We start from the raw sequence: 26316 nt of genomic DNA on the forward strand, positions 1-26316 counted from the left end.
ATTGGCATTATAATAATTTTTGGCCAAGTTCAGTCAATCAGTTGATCCTTGAGTCCAAGTGGACGTTTGTGCCAACTTTTCCAGGCGTTCGTTGAGATAACGCGTTCACTAGAAAGACCGTATACGGACGAGCATGCGAAAGAACAACCGAAAACATCATGAAAAAAGTGAAAGTCATGAATAAATCGACTTGAAGAATTTGCAGCCAACTGAAATTGGGTTTTTATTTTGGCCCTAAAGAACCAGAAATAAAAAGCCCATTATTATATCTGCAACATATCCCAGCTGCTGTCAGCATGCACCAGTGGACAAACACATTTTTGAACCTGCCCGGGTTGAAATCATTTTATTTGCCTTCATGTTCAGCAACTGTTGACAAACGAAAAGAAAAAAACAATTGAAAGCTGTTTGATTCTCTCTTTTTTTGCGTTTACTTGTTGCTTATTAACTTGCCGTATTCATCTTCTCGCCTTGAAGAAATAAATTGGGAGAGTTCGAGAGGCTGAAGCCTTTCTGTACTTTCGGCTTAAATGTATCATTGGGTGAGTCACAATCATTCACACACAACATATGTTTCACACTGGCAGCATCCTTTAATGGCTCCTCCAGATCAGTCACTCTTCTCTGTGGAGCAGAGCACTCTTATTAACAAATTGTACTTCTAACGACTTTTTAAGGTTGTGAAGTGTGAAGCTTTGCATTCACTATTCTTTAGCACCTGAATATTCCCACTTTGACTGGCCTCACTTCACTCCTGGGGGGGGGGGGGGGGGGCCTACATAACACACATAATTTCCACAGCTCACGTTAATGTGTTGAAATCAGACATGGCATGATCTTTTACGTGTGAAGGGACCCATGTGTGCCGTCAAAGATTTTGCCAGGCTAGGCTAGACCTTTGGGACTCTCCCCAGTTGGCATTTATTCCCTGCGCGATTGTTTAGTGGTGCAATACCTGATACCTGTAACCACTGGTTTAGCTGCTTCTTGTCAAAAAGGAGACAAGGGAAAGGTCAACTTCTTCTCCAATACTTTTATCTAGTGGGAAAACAAAAAGACTATCAGTGTCATTGTGTTACCTAGAGCAATAAAGAACCTTTCCTGAGTCAAGCATGTGACCTAAACGTCCACAGAACCTGCAGCTCAAAATGATGGCCTACGAAACATCAGATCTTCGTGTAGCAATGCGGAGACTGTAACGTTTGTTCAATAAATATCAAACTGTAAAGCGAAGAATCCCTGTCTGTCTGTCTGTCAGTATGTGTGTTTATATGTTCCGAATGGGCACGCTACCCAACAACTGACAACTCTACAAGCAGCATGAGCCAAGCAATTGGCACCCTCCCAACAGGCACGCTCTCCGAACAGCCACGCCCCGAACGGGCCAAGCACTAGTATGAAACAAACAAATCGTCTATTTCCATCATGATTTCAACATCGTTTTCCACCGTTTAAGGTTTGACTGTTGCTCTTTTAATGACAACATCTTGACACGCCCTCTTCTTCTGCAATAACTTAATGGCATCGGACAGCTGTTTATCTCGACGTGCCCAGCTCCTAAGATTCGCATAATAGCAGTGGATGGAAACTTGTTTTTTTCTGGAAGTCTGACTTATGAGAAGATAAATCCTGTACATGACCTGGACAATTGTCCATCTCGTTAGTGATCTAAATCCCATTGACCCTTGATCCTATAGAGACTGAATGTTGTTTTACTACATCAGGGGGATAGCAGCTTCTATCTACCAAATAATCATCAAGTGCTGAGCTAAGAATGGTAAACTGAGGTGTTCTGGTGGCCTAGTTAGTAATAAAGATGCAAAGTGTGAAAGTCATCCTTCATTCCTAACAACAACAATTCTTTTTGCTCTTGTGTTACGGATGGCATCCCATAAGTCCAGAGACCCGGGCTAAGTCCTCTAACCTCGATACCTTGCCACTCCGTGGTCTCTGAAGATGAATAGATTCAGAGGTGAATTTTGACAGCCCACTTTAAACCAACAAAGGCTGATTCTAGTTTTAAATGAATTTCAAGTTGCAGCATAAACAAAACAGAGGATTGCGTGGCTGTTCTTTCTACATCCCAAATGTTTTGGAAATACAAGCGCTAATGTCACAGCCTTCAGCCTCTCCCTGCATTTATTTTCTCTCAACCTCCACTCAAGATGTCCCTCAAAATTCCTCCCCATCATTGCACTGTTCAAAAACGCTGGCAAAAAGGTTCAGCCTCCAACTACTCTCATCATATCTGCCCAATTTTAGTGTCTCGCCACTAGTTTCACAGAGGCTAAAAGTGCCTTTTTGAATCACTGCTGAGGTTTTATTGATTACTTTAAAAGCACACATAAACACGGTTTACGTGACTGACCTTTTAAATCTGTGAGCAATAACTGCACCCTGAGGTGCTTGGGCAGAAAATCTTTTCCACTCAAGAATGCTCCACTATTTGCTCACCAGCTTAAACTTTGTCTGTCTGCTATACGTGGTGCTGGGCAGGTATCATCCAGTGGGGTTTTTAGAGGTTTTTACTAGAAAACTGCTTCTGGGTCTGACCGTTAAGTTGCAGGATGTAACAAAAGATTCAAAGGTGCGAAATGCTCCCTAGAGCCGAGGTGAACTGCACAGTCTGTGTCTGTGCACATTTCACATTATGGTCATTTTCTCCATTCGCAATTACACAAATAATGATTTTTTTTTAGCAGCTTTAAGAAAAGATAATTCAATGTCATAAACTGAAACTCCCACACAGGTGGCATTGTTTAATTGCTAAATAATAAGTAATGCAGCACAAGAACGTTACAACCAATAAAGTTACATCTAATCATCAGCCGATCACTCAAAACAAATCACCAGCCTCCAGATGTTTTTGTGTTTTGTAATGGAGGTTAAGAAATGTAAAGGTTATGTCTCTGACTGCTGAAAGGAACAGCTTGAGATTTGAGAAATACAGTGAAACTTAACCAGATTTAGAGTTTTCTAAGGTGAGCCTTTTATTTTCGGAGGCTAAAAGCCACAGCAGTACGTTGCTTTGCTCCCATGTCGGTATCTGCCTGTTTCTTACACTGATGATGGAGAGGTACCTCGTACAACCCCACTTTAAAACACCCCATCTATACCTTTAATGATGTGCAATTTTCCTACCAGCACCTCTACATGTCTCCTATTAACACTTTATGTCTCATTTTTTGTTTCCGCACAAAGAATGTAGAACTGTTAATGGGGTTTCTGCCGTACCATTTCTTGGCAGGAAGCCGTGACTTCCTGTGGTCATTCGACTTCATAGTTAAACTTTTTTAACTTTCCGCAGTGTTTCGCCGCGTGACCATGGCAACCGCAGAAACTACAATGAACAGATACAAGAGCAGATTTGACTGTATCTCAGTTCCTCTCGATTACACAACTCTTCATCAGCAGAGAACAGACAAAAGAGAATCAGTGACAGTACAGTACTGGAGCAACATCGAACTATTAATCAATGAATCTGTGTGTGTGTGTGTGTATGTCCTTCACTAATGTCAAAAAAGATTCATCCCATAAAGTGTACACTTTATGGGTGTATTGCTGTAGGCTCAAAGCAGTGCGATGACGAATTTGGTGCAATTTGGACACTTTCAATATGAATGAACTTTGAGTAAACAAGCGAACAACAGTTCTTGCAGCAGTGGGAGAGGTCCCTTACAGGCGGAGGCTCATTGACTGCAGTCAACTCAAACTGTGGCTTACTGGGTAGAGAGGGTTGTCCATCAACCTAAAGGTCACCGGATCGATCCTCGGCTGCATCGTGTCCTGTGTCGAAGTGTCCCTGAGCAAGACACTGTACCCCTAACTGCTCCCCGGGCGGCTGTCATTGGCAGCCCACTGCTCCCTATATATACAGGGATGGGTCAAATGCAGAGAATAATTTCCCCACTGTGGGACGAATAAAGGAATGTTTCTTCTTCTTCTGAAATACGAAACATTGATGTTGCTGGGCAACAGCTCACTGTTCGAAAGCACCCTTAGAAGTGGGAGACCAGAGCCAGTCCAGCTGTTTCCCCTGGCTTAAAGTTGTTATGCTTAACAAAGCTAACCTTCTCACGGCTGTAGCTTTATATTCAAAAGACAATTATTTGTCTCATCTAACTCGCAGCAAGAAAGCGAATAAGCGTATTTTCTAACATATCAAACTATTCCTTTAAGTGAAATTGAGTACTATGTAGGAATGCCACTATATAAGTGACTTTTACACATGCTAACACTTTTGGAAAATGTGTAAACAATTCTTCTCAACAGCCATTCAGTAAACACATAATTTGCAAAACATCAATGTGTGAATTTCAGTAACGGCTTTATTAAATTAGTGCAAAAGACAGACGTAACTCATTCAAAATGTCATCTTTTTCTTTAAGGTGATCCCCCACACAAAACCCACACGAGCTACGTTCTTTTGACGAGAGCAAGAAAAAAAGCGAAACTAGCCACCAAAAACCACAGCCTTTGATTTCTTCTTACACATCTTCTTGTGACTTGTGATGACGGGCGGAGAGGAAAGAATCAGCGGGAGACGAAATCGAACCTAAACACATGGCAGCCACCGAAACAAGACTCCTGATTCTGCAATTAACCACAGATTTCCAATTATAACAAAAAACAAAACAAAGAAAAGATGTTACAATAAAATAGTCAACACATCAATAGCATTAGAAATAGTGCCTAAAATTCACAGAAAGAAGAATTCCTCTTTTTTATTTACTCACTGTTTGGGTGACAAAAGAACTTGCAATCAAAGTACATAAGTTAATCAATACTGTATATTTATACAATGGTAAAAAATAAAATATTTATATAATAGTACTTTTTTTTTTAAGGTTTACACCGTTACTATAAAGATATACTGTTTTCCACTCCATGACAACTAATGCAATAAAAACAGAAGCAAATCGAAGAAACGACTCCAGAGAGTTTCTGACTTTGAAGGCTTATGGCTACCACCTTGTCCTAAAAGACCACAACCACTGCAGACAAAGAAACAGGCTTAGTTCTCCCCGCTTAAAGAGGGAAACAAGATCAAACACAGTCTGCGACAAGAAAAGAAAAGAACACATCAAAAAAGTCAATGCTCTTCCCCCGACCAGGACAGTAGCTCAGCCTTCGCAGTGTTGCCTGGCCCGCTGAGAGACACCGAGGTCAATAGAGAGACGGGGGGAGATGAGGAAGAAGAGGCAGAAAGATATATGTATATGCATGAGGGAGGGGGAGGGAAGGAGGGATGGAGCAGAGCGGAAAAAAGAGGTAGCTATGGGAGCAAAAAGAGGGGAAGAAGAAAATAAAGGAAACGGGGGATGCTGCGAGTTTTAAGAGGTTTAAGGTGAGCTCCAATACAAAATTGATTTATAGTTTTTGTTTTGTTACAATATCAATATACATGTTGTTTCAAGTATCTCCTACGGATGTGGCGTGTTGCCATGAACACTGCTTGCACCCAATGTGTTGTCTGCCAATGTAATGGTGCGCTGCCCAAATGGAATACAGTGAAAACTGTGAAAGAGAAGTGGTGTAATTGATGGTGGGGCAAGTGTACAGGCGAGAGGAAAAGATCGAGAAAAAACCCGTCAAATCGAGTCAGGAAAACATGAGGAGATGAGAGAAGACCGCAGTAGGGGAAAGACACATGCCACAAGGAAAGTAAAGATGAGCAGAAGGAGACGAGAGCGGTGAGAGGAAAAGTGAGATATTAAAAAAAACACTGAGTGGTGTTATACAGCAGTTGTGCCAGCGGGGATTGTGTGTATTTTCTTGTTAGATTTTTTTGCGGTGAGAAGTCTTCTTTTCGCTTCTTCTTTTCATCATCTTTTTCATCTTCTTCTTCTTCTTCTCCTCTCCTAAGCCTGGGTTGCGTGGGGGAGATAAGTCGTTGCTTTTCAGTGTTGCAAAAAGGACTACGGGATGTTTCAGCAGAGTCTACAGGCCTAGTGGGAGAAGAGATGAAAGAGGAGGAGGAGACAGCGGAGGAAAGGGAGGTTGAGAGGAAAGGACAAAAGGAGGAATGTGTGGGAAAGAAAGGAGAAAAGACAAGAGATACTGTAAAGTAAAGGTCATCACTGAACCAGATCAATTGCAATCAATTACGCAGGACAGATGACGGCATCGACATTAAAGATTCAGTAAGGACAGAACAGAGAAGTTATACTTGTTCACTCTCAGGGACGAGTAACCAAGTGATTGGCTTTAATGTGAACGTCCACCCTGAAACTGTGTCAGTGTGTACCTTCCTCAACGTCCTGGACAGTTCAATCAATATGGCTGAACACACGCAACACTCTCCAAACTTAGAGAAGTGCGGGCTTTTGATTCATCATACCATCAGGAGACACTTTCTGGAGTGGCTACAGTGAAGATTAATTGGCTTCTGACGTGGACTTGCAGAAAACTTTTTTACTTCAGAATGAGTTCAGTGTACGGTGCTGAGGACGGCTCCCGAGCAGAAACTAGGTCCATGTGTTCGACAAATTAGCCTGGACTGAACTTTCAATTTACGCAACATCATCTTTTTGCGAGAACATATGAGCTTCAAAGCATCACAGAACATATGTTAATTTGGACTGATGCTGTGTTTTTCCCTGGTGATACAGAGTCTGGCAAAAAAAAAGTATGTTGCCTGGTAATGTGACAGTTTGTCTCATCAGTCTGGTAGAATTGCCTTCAACGAGCTGGTTCGAAATTTGATACAAACAAACGCACATGCAGTCACATCAATACACACAGCAGGCTCACACACACACACACACACACACACACACACACACACACACACACACACACACACACACACACACACACACACACACACACACACTGCAGTAAGAAATGTGAGAGTTTATTGATTGCCTCTGCCAGCCATCTCCTCCAAATCTGCTCCCCATTTCTGACATGTTTGGAGATGGCTGAGCATCCGACAGAATCCCTCCTCACTCCTGCTCGCCATTTCGCTCATTCTGTCTCCTTTTTTTCTTTCCGTCACCTTTTTTATTTATTTTTATATGGCTAGATTAGATTTGGCACTTTGGGCTTCTACAATGTCCTTAAACTGTAATTTAGGACAAAGTAGGAGTCAAGTCACACTACATATCATATCACAACTAAAATATTCAGTTACATACGCAGGTTGAGTTGCAACCAAACTGTTCAACGCAAGTTCAGGAAAAGGTCACTACTGAATTTAAATCCAGGTCATTCAACCTGCTGTTCCTCTGTTGAACACAACTCTGTTTATTTTTATTTTTCAATAGAAATGTCCAATTATTTCAGCAACCAAATTCGTTGTTTTCATCTTTTACACCCCCGTCACCACTGGTAAATCTTCATCTGATAAATTACATTTTTGCAAAAAACGTAGCCTAACTCGAAATTACAAAAACGTAAATGTAAAAATGTCAGTAATGTCATGATCAAATAACATCTATTAGCTTAGCATAATATTTCCCAATCATTCGAAACTGCATGCATAGTACTAGCTATGAAAAAAGCGTATTTCTGCATGTATCATATATGCATGAAGCAAATCAATACCTACATTTACAAGTGATCAATAACTAACTTTATAGGTCTTATTAATAACATTTTTATGTTGATGAATAATTAAAACAAGAACAGAACTTTTAGAAATGTGCCAAATGGTGTCTTTTTTTCCGGAAAATGTGTTATGATTGCGATTTAATCATTTAAATGTCTTGTTTATCTTGTGGAAGATATCTGATGTTTGGTTGCTGCTAATAAGGCTTGTGAGACAATAGCACAATGACATCGGTATCGTGTGGTATCTCTGCGTCGTCAGTGATCAAGTTAGTGTGGAAGAAAAACCTACAAATGGCTGAGGTTGACTGTAAGCGCCTGGTGTCACTCCATTACCAATCCCATGTGCTCTCTCACTGACACAGAAGACATGAATATTGACTGCGGCAACAAAGTGACAACTGCCGTTAGCACGTGTTAGCTATCTTAGTCCGTTGTCCGAACAACAATAACCCATAAAATTACAATTTGTCACACTGAAACAAAACCAACAACAACTACCAAGAGCCATACTCCGAACAACCTTTCCTAACGTGGTGTCACTGGTTAGATAGTCAAATTGAGAAATATAGCAGCTTCAATCCCTGAAGATATACGTTAGCATGAGTGACTCGTGCTTTTTACAGTCGCGAAGAAAGAGAGACCTTACACCTCTTCCCTCCCGCAGTATACGCTGATGACTGTGACTGTGTTTAAGTCACTGTCAACACAACTCCTTAGTACAGATGCAGCGGTTACTGCGAGGGCTGGATCAGGTGTACCAGAAGCATTCTTCCTTACTTAACAGGCTTACCTTTAAGCCTTGCCTTTTACTGCTAATCTAGCAAAATGCATGCTGCAAAATGTGGTGTCAAACAACCAATTTGGAGGTGGCAATTTGTCATAGCTGGTGTTTGTTTCCAAAGGGTTTACTGTTGCATTATGCTTTTTGCGTTTCTATTGTGAGTGCATGATTGGGCTGAACTGTTGCTCTCACTGTTCCATGTGTGCTTTGTTTAATAAGTTGGCAGTCGGTATCAGTCAGACAAACTCACGGTGCATTTCGGCTGCTGACGTGCCAGTATGTGTTTGTGTCTTTCTCCTGCTTCATGTCGACCTACTCTCTTTCTGTCTGTCTTTCTCTCTTGATGAGATTGGGGAGCGGTCTTGAGGAATGTGAACTATAATTTTCCCAGACATCCTGAAATGAATTGGACTGTACACTTCCAAAAACATTCTGAGGCGATCGAAGCGCTCCTGAATGGGGGTGAATATCTAATCGGGTGGAGGGTACGGAACAGGAGGGTGTGGAGCCGATTGATTTTTCTTTCTCCATTGTTTTTCCTCCAACGCCCCCTTTAAATAAAGCTCAGGACTAAGTGTTCCCCCCAAAAAAGGGAAATAAAAGCAGAGAAACACTCCAAGGCAGTCAAGACTCAGATATTGGTTTTAGCAAATCTAATGAGACTCTGGCAGCCCTGTTTCAGCTCACATGAAGAGCTAGGTACAAAAAGAGCCAATTCTCCCCCTCTGGCTGAAAAGTCATGGCCTTGACATGAAAATACATTTCCGAATCAATTCACCTCAGCTCCCGCACAGACACAGGCTATGAACTCATAGGTCAGGAACAGATGAAAGAGAGAATTATAGGCAGGGAAGAAGGCGAAGCGAGAAAGAGAGGGATGAACAGACTATAATCGCTGTACCTGAGGTTGGCTGAGTCATGAATAAGTCACTCTATGTTGCAGCTGGCAGATATTAGCTGCGCTACCACGCTGTAGCGGCTATAGAGAGTCACAGAAGGAAGCTTTTAGAATGATTCCTCCTTCAGTACATTTCTTCTTGATGTGCGTTTGAAGCTGTGGCTGTTGGTCTATATAAAGCCCATGAACACACACACACACACACACACACACACACACACACACACAAACACACACAAATACGTACTGTTGAATGTAACATATCAGTGTGACATTGATCACATCCAAAATAATGTTCTCACTTTCAGTCTACCGCTGAGAAAAGGTCTCATAAATAGAGGATAAACAACCTTAAGTGTCTGTACATACACGGCCTTCGTCCTGTTACAACACTACATGAAGAACATGCTACCTGTGCCAGAGAATTTCCAGACACCAGACAGAAAGAAATACATTTTTGGCCATGTATATGAATGACCTAATGGAGCATCACAGCGATTCACTGATGCTGACTTATCCTACCGTCTCCACTTATTGTAAGTCTTTCTAGGTAGAAGCCCGAAGCTTAATGCGTAAAATGTAAATTTAACAAGCTGCGGGAGGCGAGGAGGAATCAAATAGCACACTGGAGGGAACAGTAACCATTTTTCCAGCCTTTCTAATTGCTGAGAGGAAAGGAGGGTGACAGTTGATTAGCTCAGGTATGTCACGGCTGCTCGACGAAAACGGCGGCATTGCAGCATGAAGAAGAAACATTATAGGAGAAGACAGAAATCTGTCAGGGTTACACTGACTATAATGGAAGGTAATGAGCCTTACCAACCCAGAATTGAATGATGAATGAGTTAAATATAAGAAATAATAATGGAGAAAATAACAGGAATTTGTGAGTGAATAGATGGCTGGGGATGACTTTAATTAAAATCTTATAATGATCATCTTAAATAAATGTGTTCATCTCATTTGGACATTATTTAAAGTGTGTTATTATTATTAATATTAATGTTAAAGTCCAAATCAATATATCTGAATATATCTTACTGTATAAACAGCGTTTAATTTAACTTTTTCTCATTGGATATGTTGGCAGCACAATAGTAATTTAAGTGTCCCAGTAAAATACGACTCAAATATGTAAATGGTGTACCACCATCAATGTTATTCGTTGCACCTGTATTTGACAAGTCTATTTGACATATCAGCAGTAACTAACTGTTAATAACTGTTTATTAACAGATGTACCAACAAATCATTTATAATGCATCAGTAAAACATCAGTGCATTCTGCGGCAACAACTTTATATTAACAAGTTAGGATGCCTTTCAGCATCACCTGCTTACGGTCAACAAATAATTCATATATGTAAAGAACAATTCGCCAACGTTTTTGAAGTAAAAAATGCACAGTTAAGATAATAACGTGAGGTATCGGTGATTATGTCCCAGCAATGGAATTCTAGATTTATGAATCAGATCAAAGCCATGTACTCAGTGTTAACTAGTAGAAGTTACTTGTCATTATGCGTTTCATCAACAGCTCACACTGTAGTTACTTAAACGGTAACTTTGGTATTAAAGTTACATTTTTAACTTTGGTTTAAACTTGTCTTTTCAATGAGACTTTTGGGATCAGATGCAGCAGATGGGACCTTCCTGATCGGAGAGTGATTTGATATATTTCATGGTCAAAGGAGAGCGAGATTTGATCTCGGAGTGCACAGACTGTAACCCCGGCCAAGTGACTAATAGGGACAACAATTCTTTTTTCTTTTATGGTGCAGCATTGAGGGAGATGTAATGTAATCTCTTACACAACTCCAACTCGTTATTCATCCACTTCATCGCTTGTTTTTTCCGATTACAGGTTATTTGTTGTCATTAGTGTCTGTCAACATCATGGAAAGGACCCTAAGGAGAAATTAAATGTTTTTCTTACCTTTTTTTATTTTATTTTTTATTTTTTATTATGTCATATAAGAAACAGACTTGATCAATTTTGAAAAAAACCATCTTATTTCTCTTTCGGGTTCTTTGCATCATTGTGACAGGATTTTCCAAGGACCTTCTCCTGAATGTAATACCAACTAAGCATACGCTTACTACCATTTCTACTCTTAGACGCCATTGGAACTCTTTGTTGTCTTTAACTTTTAAACCTAAATACTTCAGACCTATTTCATCGTGCTAAACAAAAACACATTTTAACTGGAATCATGTTAAGGTAATACAAAATGTATTAGTCCCACAGCGGGGAAATTTGCAATATTATTGACTGTTAATCCCACTTATATACCTTAAAACAGAGAGGGGTTTTATTCAAATTGCATTTGGACTCAAGAGTTTCTATTGGCGCACAGCTAGCACAATTTTGTAATTTACAGCAAATCATGACACACTGTCGCAGACCCCTGGGGGTCCCCTAAACCCACTTTGAGAATCAATGACTTAATCCAGGTTGAAAAATATGGAAGTTAGCCTCTAAACGTTCAGTGTTGAAGAGAGATAGCTTCGTTGCTCACAGGCTTGTGTCTGAAGAGCCGATGCACCTCTTTAAATTCCTGTCACACGCATCACAGTTCAAAGATCAATAAGCCTTGACAGCTTGATCTGAAGGCAGAAACAACCCATCCGCCAAACACTACAGTGTGACGCGAGGCACCTTTTAAAGGGAGCTGTGAAAAAGCCATATTTTTACAAGAGTAAATAAGCCCCTAAGCATCCTGTCTCTACAGCTGGGAGGGGATTAGTGCTGGAGAAGGAAGAGGAAAAGTGGATGTCAGAGCGAGGCGAGGGATCACAGAGGAGGAATAGTGTGGACCTAAAACCCCCGGGAGGATGGAGGTAAATTAGTGGCATCTGTGCTGGGTGCTGTTTGTTGTGTTTAATGGTAAATGCTTTGTTTTTTACCCCGCCCTCTCACTCTCTCTCCTTTACTCTTGGAATTACATTATTACTCTTGCTGAAATTACAAAGACGCACAGAGAGAAGCAGTCCTCTGCAGTGCATTACGACTACAGACAAATCTGCAGCCCGTAATCCTGCACGGAAGATCCTTCCTAAATTGAGCAGATGCAGTGTAGGATGAAATGGGCGTGCATATCTGTGCGTCTGTATGTAATGTATGTGACGGAAGACGTGGAAATACGGGTAAGAGCATCAGCATCTGCTCCCTCGGAGATTTTCCTTTCATCATCTTATTTCTCCTCCCTCATAAGCCTTGTTCGCACACAGCTATGCGCAGCAACATATTAATCTTCATAGCCCAGCCATGTCCACGCCACCTACATGTGTCGAATAGAAATTATTTACATACTGTCCAACCTGGACAGTTATTGCCTCCAGCCACACATCATCAACTTAGAGAATGTCGTTTTGAGCAACAGTGCGGCTGCTGCAAGGAGATAGATAGTGCATGTGCTGTACAGTGCACATCAGTTCACATGTGCACTGATAGGGGGCAGTGTGGTCATCTGTGTTGGATTGCTACCTGTGAGCTGTACTACCGACGAAAGCTGAGCATTCCTCCTTGTAATTACTTTTAAAATTAGGAATCATTCTTATGAGTAGCCGTCCTTTTTGTGTGCACCCTCAGCCTACGAGAGCACGTCCTGACTCCTGACTGCACTTAGTGTGTCTAGAAGTCTTATCTCAGGTCAACGATGGATACACATGAGTGTGTATGTGCGTTTGCCTTCATATATCTTCCAAGCGTTTCCCGCAACAGAACTGTAGGATCAACCCATAATTGTTCCCTACTTTATGTTAATCTGTGTGTGCGTGAGAGAGTCCATGATCACAAAAGAAAGGCTTACAATGGAGTGGAGTGAAAGTCGGCCCCTGCAAAGCCCCGGGGTTTAACTGCCAACCCTGTAACAGCAAACAAAGGTCTCGAAAGCATCAGAAGACACAGTATATGTTGGTACTCTCCCTCTCTGTCCTGCAGGGTTACATACATTATTTAAGGCTTTGAAAAGCAACCCCGGGTGTTATAGGGATGAGAGGTAGGACAGAAAGCCAGTGAGGACGTGGCTCTACTTTGGGTCGTGTTGCTAAGCTGAAGCACTGCTGAAGGAGTTGGGGGGGGGGGGGAGCGGTGGAGTTTTTGAGGTTCGGATGCAAAGTTGAGATCTGGCTGAGGCCGATGACAGCAAAAGCACAGTTTCTCCACCGCTTTACTACCCATACATCACTTAAATTCCTTTGGCTTCCAAGTAGATACACACAACGAGAGACAATCTGTCAGTGGGGCAGAGATTATCTTCCTCTTCAGCACTAATCAACTTTTTTTTAATCAATTCGAGGCTCTTGGCTAATTTGCGTCTCTCTGTCTTGTTCGAGTTTGTAGAAAATGTATGAATGTGAGTCACATCAGTGGTTTTAGGAAAATTGGATTTTTCAGATGGAATTGAATTTTTGGTCAAGATAGCATTGTCTGTTTGTCGTCTTTTTTCTCTCTCTCTCTCTGAAACAAAAGGTTAAATGCTCATCTGACATGGCAGACTTGAAATCTCCGCTTCAGGACCATGGATAGCGCCACTCACTCAACTGTGCCAAAACACTTCTAAACTTAAATAATGAATAGAAGGGGGGGGGGGGGGGGGGGGGTCTAATAAGAGATTGTGGTGTAGGGCTGTAGGCTACGGAATAGTATGACGCTTCGTTGGTAACGTTGACATTTTAATTCTAAATCAGCTTTCAAATGCTGCACAGCCTTTTTTTTGCATCTTCAGATAAAGATCAGGCTACTCCTATCAGTGTTTCCTCTAAATACAAAATAACATAAAGATCCTCTGCTCTCCGGTTTCACTGGCTTATTGAACAATCGACATATGCGGACCGTTCTTGGGACGGCTCTCCACACGCAGCAGAGGAGAGAGGAGTGGAGTGATGTAACGTTGTACCGTACCGGTTACCAACAGGCTCAGTAGTGGATAGCATTAGATTTATAGTATTAGATTCCCATAGTGGCAGCGTAGATATCTTTCCAATAACTCCAGAGCGTCGTAAAGTCCAAAAGTCAACATTTATTGAAAAACTCAATGATATAATCGTTTCCATAGTACACAACATGATTTTATCCAACTCAATATTCGGCTTCAATCCATAAATTGTTTAAAAAGTTTAACCTTTTAAAAGTAACATTCTCTCCTTCTAGCTGTGCAGAAAGGGAGGCAGCAATGACACTTTATATTCATTTAGGAGTGTTGATAAAAAAATAACTCATTTAATCCAATGGATCGGAGATATTTGCTGAATTTGGAAAGAAAGTGTTGATGTTTCTCTTCTCATGCTTCAAGTCAGTGTTAACTTTTTCAGTATTTACAATCCTTTCCTAAACATAGAGCTGTTATGTTGTTATGTCAACGATAATCATAATAAATGTGTTGCCAGAAGTAGATGTTGGCGGCACAATATGAACATTCACTGACGGTGAACATTCTGGAGATATGTTTAATATAAATGTTTTCACATTATATTGGTTAAAAGAGTTATTACATGGACTTTATGTCACCTGATGCTACTTTTGGACATGAACTTGTAGACAGGGTTGGGGGCTAAGAGAGAAAAAGGAGCTGGAATAGAGTGAGGGAGAGAGAAACAGACGCAAGGAGCCAGAGAAATTCAGAAAACGGTACTGCTGCATGGCCATGCATGGGCCTCTAGCCTGGTGGGCAAAAACAGAACAAAACAGAAGAGTTTAATCTCCACATCTTTATTCTCTTCTCCTATCACCATCCTTCGCCTCTGGCTCTTTCCATTTTTCTTCCCCTCATCTCTCTGCTGCAGGGTCAAAGTTCAGCTTTGGCGACAAGGGAATTGAAACAGGATCCTCTCTGCCTCTCTGTCAGACTATCTGACTATACACTGCAGTGATCAGTCCCCTCTATCTGTCCCCCAGCACCGGCCTCTGTGATGAGCTGGAGCAGGAGTCATCTCTCTGGGCGTGTGTGTGTGTGTAGAGAGATGTTCTGTGTCTGAATTGGTGGAAGCTCTGTTTCCCTGCTGTAATACTATCCGAGATTCCCAACGGAGACAAGCATGCACACACATTGTTTCCTCTCTCTCCCTCTCTGTACACCAAGCTCCAGGGCAACGCCGCTCACTGTTACGTCTGCTCTGACAAGCCCAGCCTGCTTCAGTCCAAATGAATGGACATGTACACGGGCACATAACCAGGCAGCCCAAGAATCTGTCATCTGGAGCAGATATTTGGCTAATGAATGCCACCGTCCATCACTGCATTATTTACAGTGGAGTAATGAATGCTACTGTCGTCCAGAGTCAAAGGATATCGGCGGAGAGGACTTTCTTAATGTCGTGTTGGCATGTCAACCAATTATCATGCTTTCTAGTTCAGACACTGCGGCTGCAGCCATGGCAACGGCAGATAACAAAATATCTCGAAAAAGGAGAGCGTGAAAAGCTAACCGACTGCTCCAGCTGGCATACTCTCAGGATCGCTGCCATGAAACTTTCTGAGAGGTGGCTGCTCGCCCGCGGATGCTGACACAGCATCAGCTTATGCTCATGATTAGTGTGTTGCATTGGAACCGTGACTAATGGTCTATCAACGCTGCAGTGTGGCGTGCTTTCGCTGTTGCCTGCCACACGCTGTCAGTTTAATTTTATACTTTGTGTCCTGTGAATCATGGAGTTTTTAACAGAAGTTGCAGGCAACTTTGCGCTGTGTATGGGAAGGCTTAGTTTGAAGAACTCATCATATTGTTCTCTCGTGAGGCAGTCAGAGCACTGTCATCTGCCATGAATGAGCGTTTGGAGAAAAGATATGCATCAACAGACAGACTGATCCACAGCCAGAGGAAAACCCACGGGTCATGCTCGATGCTGTGATGCACGGCTGATGCTGAAAGAAAATGAGAAGATGAGGGGCAGAGATTCTGCCTTTAAGGATTATGGAGGAGAGTGCGGCTCATTGCTAAATATAAAGGAAGCAAAAGAGCAGGAGAAGTGGTACAAGGGAGGTGGAACAGTGTCAGAGAAGGCTGAGGGATTAGAGGCAGGGAACAGACAGAACAGCAAGCGGGAGTCATCAACGGGACGCAAAAAGGGAGAAAGATGTTAAGATCAATCGAACAGAAAGAGAGCTGGAAAGAGGAAAGGAGACATGCCTGTGAATTTTCTGATTCCCTTCAATGACGTATTTCACAGTCAAACAGGAAAAAAAAATGATATAAATACGACTACATCGTATAAAATCTCATTCTCATTTCTTTTTTTTGCCTTTTCTTTTCCTCACAAGTCCTCATCTTCTTTTTCTCTTCTCATCCCACTGTCACCATCCCTCCCGCTGTAGCGAGCCACCAAAGTACAGCGAGCCTGACTACAAACCACAGAGAACAAGCTCAAACGGGAGAACGAGATCCGGGGGCCTTAAGAGTTGCAAATGATCTTTCTTCTCACCAAACTAGCTGTTGGACGTCCTTCATTACGCTTGCGTTGTGCACGGAGGGGGCTGAATTATTCATGCTACCGCTAATGGCCTAAACGAAATATTCAGAGTAAATTCAAGTTTGTCTTCCCGGGGGAGACGCTTCAGGCATGGCGTCAAACAACAAAACAGGCATACTTTTGTAAAATAAATGCAAGAAAAAAGCACACTTGCCAAACGAGTGAATGCAAGGGGTTGAAATAGTTCATCAAACACACACACAAAAACTCTTGTACGACTTTTATTCACAGAGTACAATGAATTGCTTCCCTTTTGAACACAGTTATCCTGAGTCGGTATTGGTGTCTTGGTTTCTTGGCAAATGATAAACTGGAAGCAACGCGCCCTATTGCTTCAGTATTAATGTGTTTAAACACGACACCAGGAAATACAACAGCATCTCAACTTCTTCATTTTTTGTCTGTGCTTCTAATGGTACTTACAGAGTAGGGCGAGCAGGACTGTCAGCACGAGAAGGCTGGCGCGGCGGGAGTGACCAGAGCTGCAGTGCATCTTGTTCTTCTGACAGACGCACACTTGAATTTTGACCTCAGTGTTGTTGGACAGAGGGGGCACCCCCGAGTCAGTGATGAGCAACGGGAGCTGGTAGTTGGCTTTCTTCAGACTGTGCAAAAGCATGATTTGGGAGTGTGTGGCTGTGGGAGACACGCAGAAGAAGAGGGAGATTTAATGAAGGGAAAGCACAGTAATCCTCCATCCTGCATGTGTTGTCCATCTATTCTGCATTTAACAGCTGCCCATTTTGCAAGGCAGAACTAAATATGGTGTATCTTAACACAAAACCTGTATGCCGAAAGTAACTGTCTGCCAAGACATTCATGACAACTGAAGCAAACACAATTTGGCACCACTAAGATTGTTACATTTTGTTGCATCACACTTTAAAAATTCTTTCAGACACAAAAGGAAATTCTGGAGCCACCTCACTTCATGCTGATTTGTGCCGCTATTCGCACATTTCACTCCTCTGCAACGGCTGTTAACTCCAGTAAAGGGGACTTTTACTTTTGTATTTCATTTACATTGTCCAACTGTGTGCTCAAAACAATGTCAAACAACAGCGGTACACATTTCACAAAGGCAAGAGGCCATTCATTTTGTATGCATCAACCCCACCTCTCTGGCTCATCATTGTATTTTGATTTGTGCGGCATGAGATGCAGAATTTCCCAAAGTTCCTACACTCCCTGATCAGCGTGTGACAAATCCACCAACAGCTGACTGTCACAGCACCATCAGCTTTCCCTCAGACAGACTCCTCCACAGGTGTTTTAGTGTAAACTATCACACTGTATTCATGTCGTGATTGTGTAATTTGACTAATCTGTTGAGTTATTTATCACGTTAACGCTTTACCCCACGTGCACTTTCAGAGTGGTCACACATACAAGATGGGTGAGGAATTAATGAGAGAAGCAATGTTAACTGTCTTAGTGAGTTGTTGTTCCACCACAAGCCTCCAGGCCAGCTTCAGTGTTTGTATTTCACAAACGAGAGATAACAGTATAATTAGCGAGCGGTTCGAGAATTTGTTACCTCGGGGCAAAGCAATGTTTCCCAGTCTTTATGCCGAGTTGGCTGCTAGTGGTACCTTCATATTTATGAATTAGTGGACATAGTGGTATCGACCTTCCCAAAGTGAAGTAGTGGATATGTCAAAATGACAAACTTTTTCTTTCATCTTTCCCCCATCTGTTTGTTAAAACGGAAGAACTTCATCATAAAACAGGAAGTGTTTATTCAAAGTTGTAATCACCTATTGGGTTAAGAAAATAAACAAATAAAATGTGTTATTGTTCACAAACCAGCTCATAACCAAGTGAAGCAAGAAGGATTAAAAGTTGTTGCATGATAAAAGCTTTTAATCCTTATTTTTACAGAGATAAATACTGTTAAGGTATAACCACCACCAGCTCTCCTTCCTGTGGTTCCACACACCCGCCCAGCAGAGACGAGATGTGCACAGTGCCAGTCTATTTCACTGGGAGCGGGCTCCTTCTCTGCTGGCCCTATCTGTCTCTTCCAGCGGTGGTGATTGAGGAGTGTCTGTACCTCCCTCTCCCGCTGTCAGTCAAAGCGAATACCTCTGGGCAAGGTTTTAGCTCGGCTCTGTCACTCACACAAACCACAGACGGCACTCCTGGTCATGCAACCCTGAATCAATGTCTTGGTTGTCTGTCTAGCCTCCTCTTCATCCTTCTATTATTCTACTCCTCATCCTTATTATGTGACCTGTACTATAGGTAAGGCGTGTCTGCTCTGTAGTCAGCATGGATGGTTATGGAATTGCACTCAGGTGAATTGACCCCTGGATTATTCTTGCAGTGCAATTGACTTTTGTTACTTTTTTTCTCCCTCGTCCTTCTCACACTTTCTTTTTCTTCGTGTGTTTTGTATCCCTACATTCCCCAGGGTGCTTTTTGTTGTGAGAATGGACTCAAAGCTCATAAAACACTGATGGTGAAAACACAGGAAGGAAAACGTGGCTTGTATACGCGGCTATAACAAGTTAGGTGCCGTGTTCTGTTAAAGGTTGTTGTTGGTGAACAAATGTACAAAAGATTTTTTGATTGTTTTTCACATTTCCTGTTGTTACACTCGAAAACAGTTGAGTTCTGGAGCATACACATCTCTTTTCAAAATAAAATACTCACAGTTGACCCTGGTAACCTTCCATGTTTTATCGAGGCCGAGCTGTTTCCCCAGTTCTATATTAAAGGGTGCTGCGTTGGGCGGGAGGTCTTTGTCCCGCACCCCAACGATGGCCACGTTCCTATCGTGGGCGTCTTCACACACCTTCGCTTCCGATGATACCACATAGGGGGCATTGTCATTGTAGTCTTCCAGGTGAATGACCAATGAGCCAGTGCCTGTGGCTGGAGGGCTGCCTGGAAACATAGAAAATACACACATATTAGGGAAGGGAAAAGACAAAAAGGTGTTGATTGAATCACTCTGAAAAACGGAGTGCACTGCTGTAGACCTGGATGCTCCTCATTCTGTGCAGATAAGAAAAGAGCAATAACAATGTGGCTGCAGAAAAACACGGTGTACGCATGATTATTCTCAAGTTAATTCTCCTTTAAATGTTTTTCATTCTGCCATGACGAAAAGTGTGAAAGCGAGACCTGACGCTTTAAAAGACCAAAATGCCAATCAAGCTAATAAGATCCATCCTGATCTCTTCTACTCCGCTGACCAAATTCAACCCAAACAAAACAAAACCGTCTATAATTTGAATGCCGGAAGAGCATGAATCACAGTGGCTCGTGTTTAGCAAGAGAAAAAGCAGCTCGGCTCTTCTCTATTACGGCTCCGTGTTTCACCGCGATTAGAGGTTATTAAAAAAAAATCCACACGGCACCCACAACAGCCCGAGAGGTCAGTCAGCAATTAACACCGAAAGACAAGATCTGGAATTGGAAAATGGGTCTCCGCCACCTTTTCAAGGTAAAAAACATAAATATATATATTTGCAGACAATTTACGGCAGAGACCGGGAACAAAGAAGTCAAGATATATAATAAATGTCAATGAAAGTCTGGGTTTACACGGTGACGCTGGACAAAGCTGCACACGCTGCACACGCTGAGCAGGAAATGTTCTCTCCATGAACTGCTGATATTGGTAAAGGTTAACTTTTTAGGACAAACAAAACAAACTAATGAGTCAAAACCACTGGGGGTGTTTTCAAGTTGAAATATGACACGAGTAGACTTCTTGGAAAATCTTTTCCAGTTTTATGACAGACAGTTTTAGTCAGAGACCAATCAGCATTTGCACCAGATATGAATACAATTGAGCTTTCTGATCCATCACTGAGTGAATGCAGTTTCAAATGAGAACAGTGGCAGGTGTACCGCTCAAAAGCACACATTTTGAAACAATGGGTTCAATTTCAGACAGAGACAGACAAAAGAATTTTCTATCCACCCGTTGATTTTGTCATAAATATAGATGAATGTTGAATGCAAATAGATTTTTCCTGCTTGTGGGCATATTGGGGTTGTCTATAGCGAATACCAGATCAAAGTAAAGGTTTATGAATCGTCTAAAGTTAGACTGTAATGACCCTCAAAGTCTGGTCATTGATGAGTTTGACGTCAGATGATCAATATTGCCTTCAGATACATTATTTCTGTCCATCCCAGCTCCTCAATCACAATATCAGCATTGGAAAGACATTATTGCCTGTTGTGGTTTTGGACAGGACTCGGCCTTGACTTGGTCTTGATTGCCTTGGACTTGGTTTTAACTCAGACTCGACTGGACCTAGTCTTGCACTTGAGTACAGCCCTTTTATCACTCCCATGTGCTGAATCGAGATTCAATTTTGAATCAGGTTTTTGGATTGAATTTGTGGTCCCAAGAACCGAAATGGAAGCGAATCGTGAGCTAATGAATGACTCACACCCCTAGTAGCAAGTAAGTAAGCTAGTCAGCTGGACATGCTCATGATTTCAGCGTACACGAGATCAGATAAACCTACTATTCATGTCTTACACTTCTGCTCTTGCGTTTTTGGTTTTCAAAAGGCTGAAAAATGACGTCACCCTCCAAACTCTTTACAAGTGGAGTATCTCTCTTATCATCACGCACACCACTTCAACATGTGGATAAAGCCAAAGCTTGATGGGCCAGCCGTGTTTAATTACCATGGGGGGAGGGTTTTAATGAACGGTCAGCTATTTGAATGAATGGCACTGTATTGCATTTAGAAACAAATCTAAGAGAATCCCAAACTCAAACACGTCTGACACTTTGCTCTTTTACACTGACTCAGAATGGAGCCCCACGCACTGGTGTAAGGTTACCATGATTTAGATGTCATATACAGTACACAACCTATGGGTGTAAACATGCACTGCAATAGACCTATCACATCCTGCAAGTCCCTGTGCATGAACTGCTGACATTGGAAAATACCCCAGGCTACCTAACAGCACTGTCAAATACACCTGTAAATAATTCAGGCGGAAAACGTCTCATCTCCATGCCGAGGCTTTTTACTCATGCACAACGTCTGAAACAGAAGCAACATAAAGTTGCACAGGCAGCTAAATCCCTCTGGCAGCGCGATGGCGGCTAGTGTCCAAGTGCTAAATATTTACTATTTGTGCAAATGCATATACGTACTGTATGTCAAGTGCAGTGGGAACCTTAAAGGCATGAGTAGGTGCAGACTCTCAAACTATAATGCCAGTTATCCAACTTCACACACACACACAAAAGGGCCTACTCACCCTCCCTACATTCCCACCAAGCCACACAACAAAAAGAAAGCGAAATTACTCACAGCGCCAGAGCAAAAGAAGCAGCGATAACAGTGAGTTGATGTACTTCCATCAGATGTTTTGATGGTTGGGTGTAGCAAAACAATATTTTCATTCACAACAGAAGACTGAGGAGAAATGAATGATGGATGGCAGCAGCAGAATGTCTTCTGTGCACCTGCTGCTCAAACATTCTCTGCTCCACAACAGTCTGCAGGGAGTCGTATCTGTTCAGTGTTCATCAAATAATCATCACGATCTGTTTGTTTGCTGAATTCAAAACTTTAATTTCATTGTCAGCGGTAAAGCCATCGGCAGACTGTGATCGGGAGAGCTAGCCAGAAATTAGATGTAATGGTAGCGAGTTTGGCATTTCAACTGTATAATAATCGTGAAATGACTGCTTTTCTCTGAGCTCGGTTGATTTTCCAGATGGGAGTCACGGAATGAAACAAAACAGCAAACAGCCCTTATTGTAGATAAGTACGGCCGTGACAAGAGGCGGATCAAGAGCAGGGAGGAACTACTGTAGCAAGAGCAGATGAAAATGTGTTGAAAAGCAAATCAAAGACAGTGGCTCTTCAGGCGAGACCCTAGATAATCTATTATCACTCGACACCAAGAGCATGCGGATGGGCTCGGATCCCCCCCCCCCCGTCAGTGGAAAAAAGATGAACATTCCAACCCATTTGTGGTGGGAGAGGCCTTCTCTGTGCTTGGCTAACTTTAAATGAAGCTGTTTGTCATAAATGAACACTCCCCACACCTAATCGCTCTAATTCTCTTCTCCTAGTCCTCCTTATCTCCTTTGCATCATGCCTATGTCATCATCAGCCTGCCATGGCATCAGTGGAGCTTGTCTGCTGGCCTCCACTTCACACCGTTTTGTCACTAAAGTTCTGATTTATGGATCTTTGCCGCTACAACGTGTCTACCCAACTCTGCGCGTTAGGCACTAAAACTTACATAAAAAGTAAAGTAGGTGATATTGAAGAAAAAGGACATATGGGGGGGGGGGGATTTGCTGTGATGCCAAAAAGAATGTGGAGACTTTCAGGGTGATGAAAATGTGTAAGAAAACTGTCCTCTCATTGTCTTATTGGAGTTGTTCAGAGTCAAAAATGAATTGATCGCGACATCAAGCTATTAAACTGTGCTGTCCAAGTAACAGAGGTTTCAATCGACAAAAGCATTGGCATGAGGACAAAGGTCTTTGCTCTCTCAGCCTCTTAGGAAGTGTGTGTGTAATCCTGCAATGTTGTGTTTGTGTGTTATTTAAGGCTCGACACTCTTCCTCTCGTAACTCAGATAACGATTGCACTCTGAGTGACTCTGTATGTCTGTGAACCTGTTATTATCAGGCTCTCTAATGGCTCTGTGTCATTATACGGCCATGATAGAAGATTTATTTATCGACTTTGTTTCTTTTAGTGAGACTTGAAAGGCAACAATTTCATTAACAAGCTTACGTGCACGCTATACTCTGTGAGGATGCACTTAGTTACAGCAGTTTTTCCAGCTAAATGCTTACATCAGCATCCTAACATGAAGATATATTTACCACCATTCATTTTTCCTGTATTTATTGACAAACCAAACATTTGGACAAATACAATTTTCTACCTGATGGTGGCGCTACTGAGAATTAAGGAATCATCGAAAAAGTTACAATTCTTCCTGAGGGGGACTTGAATGTCTGAACCAAATTTCACAGCAATCTGCCTCAAAGTGGCCCCGGAAGACAGAAGTCTGGGAATCACCAAAGTCAGTAGACTTCATCATCTCGGGAGCAGAAATCTCTGCACAAATTGTCATGGCAATCCGTGCAATAACTGCTGAGAGACAGGCAGACGTTGGCCTCCCTCGAGATGCTCTGCTAGCGTGGCCAAAAATCTGCATCCGGCGTATATAACAGGGAAGACATCTTTGCTCTTTATTGCAGTCCATCTCCCATTAGCGGTGGTTGACCCTGGGCAGTATAGTGTTTTGTAAAGCTTAATCCTAATGGTGCCTGCAAGTGAGTATGTTTTTTTTCAAATATAAAGTGATCCAATCATATTTGAGGCACTGACATTTTGTATCTTGTATTTTGTTAACTAATAAGTAAGTGGAAATCCTTGCACTGTTATGCTCTGCAGCCCTCCTTTCGTTATGCAGGGTTTAATTGGAGTGCAGGGATGAAATCTTAAAAGCAAGTTACTTCTTTATTCAAGTGAAGGGTGTTTTTTTTGCGTGAAAAATTCGACAATAAATGATGTATTATTTTCAATGAAAAATGTAACAGTCCAAAGCTAAACTTAACTTCCCACACGTCGGGATTGATTCTGATAAATTGGTTTCAGAGCGAGAATTACACTAATTGACGAGTGAAATTAGGTTTAATTGTCTTCGTCAAAGCCCCTCTTCAGTCTTAAGAGGAGCGAAGCCCTCGGGCCAGTTCAGGCAGACAACTCCAGTACCAGCGCCACACTCGCACATGACAAACTCTACAACAGTAAAATGCATCATATACATATCCAAAGTACTCTTTGCAATATGGCAGCCAATTTAAATGATTTGGTCTGGTCTGCTGCTACTGTACTAATCTTTTGCAAACTATTTATGTAAAGCACCTTCTGGAAATGCTTTTGCTGCTCTTGCCGTATTTCAAAAGCAGCCCCTCCACCCTGCAACCACCTGTCGGCTTCCACTTAAAATGAGCTGGTACTTGTGGGGAGTGTCGAGGTCAAAGACTACACACCAAATACAATCTCTGTATGTACAACACTCGGCACTATCACACAATAGGGGGACTGCACAGTCTGGTGATACCTTGGTGTTGGAGACAAGCTATCACGTGGTCCTTTTTTTAAAAGCAAGAATATTGATTATGTGATAATAATAATATTTTAAACAATGAACGTTGGATGATGTTGAAGCATTATAAGAAAAGTTTTTGGACTGCTGGAAGCTCACTGACTTGCTCTATTTCTGCTCACTTATGACAAACGGAAAATTCAACAAACAATAAAGCGTTGTGCTTCCAGACTGATGACAAATATTGAAACAGCAGGCAAACCATTCAAATTGTATTCCATTTTTTCTCTTCCCTCCTAATCACCCCTTTTTAGATGTATTTTTTGTTTGTTTGTGTATATGTATATATATTTATTTATAGAGATATTTGTGTCCATCTACTGTATATACATTCTGCTGGACCTCCGTTTCTCACTATAGTCTTCAGTCTAAAGCTGTTATTCTCCTCAGTTTGCTCCTCTTTGTTTTAGACCCTGTCTTACTTTGTGGCATTTCTTGGGTAATATATCTGTTTATATCCTTGTCTGCACATGTTTTGTACGAACCTTTCTACACAAAAAAAAAAAAAAAGTAATCTGTTTAAGAAGAAAACAAATGAGTTGGTCTGCATCACTGGAGATTTACATAATGCCCAGTGGCAAGCACAAAAGATTGGATATAATAAAAACAATACAGATATGAAATTATTCCATCTGTTAATCCACTCAGCATAATCATGGTGAAAGTGGATATAATTTCCAATACATTTGTGAACACAGAAATAATTTCTATTTGCGATATTGTACAACATTACAGTATTTCAGAATCCTATGTTCGTGGGATGGATTCAGTAAAGATGTACTGTGAGGCATTTCTGCAAGGGCCACCTTCATCACCTCCAACCTCCTCCTTTAGGCTTTACGCTCCTGCTCCATCTCCATCTCCATCGCCCAACCACTACACCCGTCACCTCTACCTGCCCGTGGCTGGCAGTTAGACAGCCCTGTTATTCTCCCGTCTGCCCAGAGATGAGAGGAGCAAGCGGCCTGATTGACTCCTGGGGCGGTCGGGGCTAATCCACAGCTACAGGCTGCACACTAACCTTTCTTTCTCTCTCCTCCCTGCTGGCTCTCTGTCTAACCCCCAAACACTCTTTTTCTCCCAGCACTTTGGCTCTAGGCTAATGCTCTATTTATGTCTGACTGTCACTTTCCATTGTTATCGCTTTATTTTTTCCTCTCTGTTGTCTGACTTTTTCCTCCCGCTGTTGTAGAAGAAGAAGGAAAGACATGGTTGTGACCAGCAGCGGTGATGAAATGTACCAATTTCTGCCCCTGCACGGTGAGTATAAAATCCATCTGTATGCAGTCTGTCAGTCCTCTTGGGTAGAAAATGTGTTGCAGCGGCGACGTTTTATGAGAGGAGGCGAGGGCAGGGACCACAACAAATTTGAAAAAGTACAGCCAGTTCATTTTTCATTTTTGGTTCATGGTTCCATCATTTAAGTCCTACATTTGATCAGTTATTCTGACTGTGAAATAAGTCTGGCAAGTGCTCTGGCCAC

General features: G+C 42.0%; 1 protein-coding gene across 1 annotated transcript in view; it reads right to left on the reverse strand.

The window, feature by feature from the left end:
• Nucleotides 1-4310: 4310 nt before the first annotated feature.
• cdh13 (cadherin 13, H-cadherin (heart)) overlaps nt 4311-26316 on the reverse strand; it is a gene marked incomplete at its 5' end in the record, with an annotated part of 225316 nt that continues 203310 nt past the window's right edge. The window contains 3 exons of the mRNA XM_079268410.1: nt 4311-5948; nt 17127-17339; nt 19359-19592. Coding sequence (XP_079124536.1) covers nt 5941-5948; nt 17127-17339; nt 19359-19592 — 455 coding nt within the window. The 3' untranslated portion in view covers nt 4311-5940. The remainder of the gene's footprint in view (nt 5949-17126; nt 17340-19358; nt 19593-26316) is intronic.

The sequence above is a fragment of the Melanostigma gelatinosum genome, assembly GCF_949748355.1.
Source record: "Melanostigma gelatinosum genome assembly, chromosome: 1".
NCBI classification, from domain to species: domain Eukaryota; kingdom Metazoa; phylum Chordata; class Actinopteri; order Perciformes; family Zoarcidae; genus Melanostigma; species Melanostigma gelatinosum.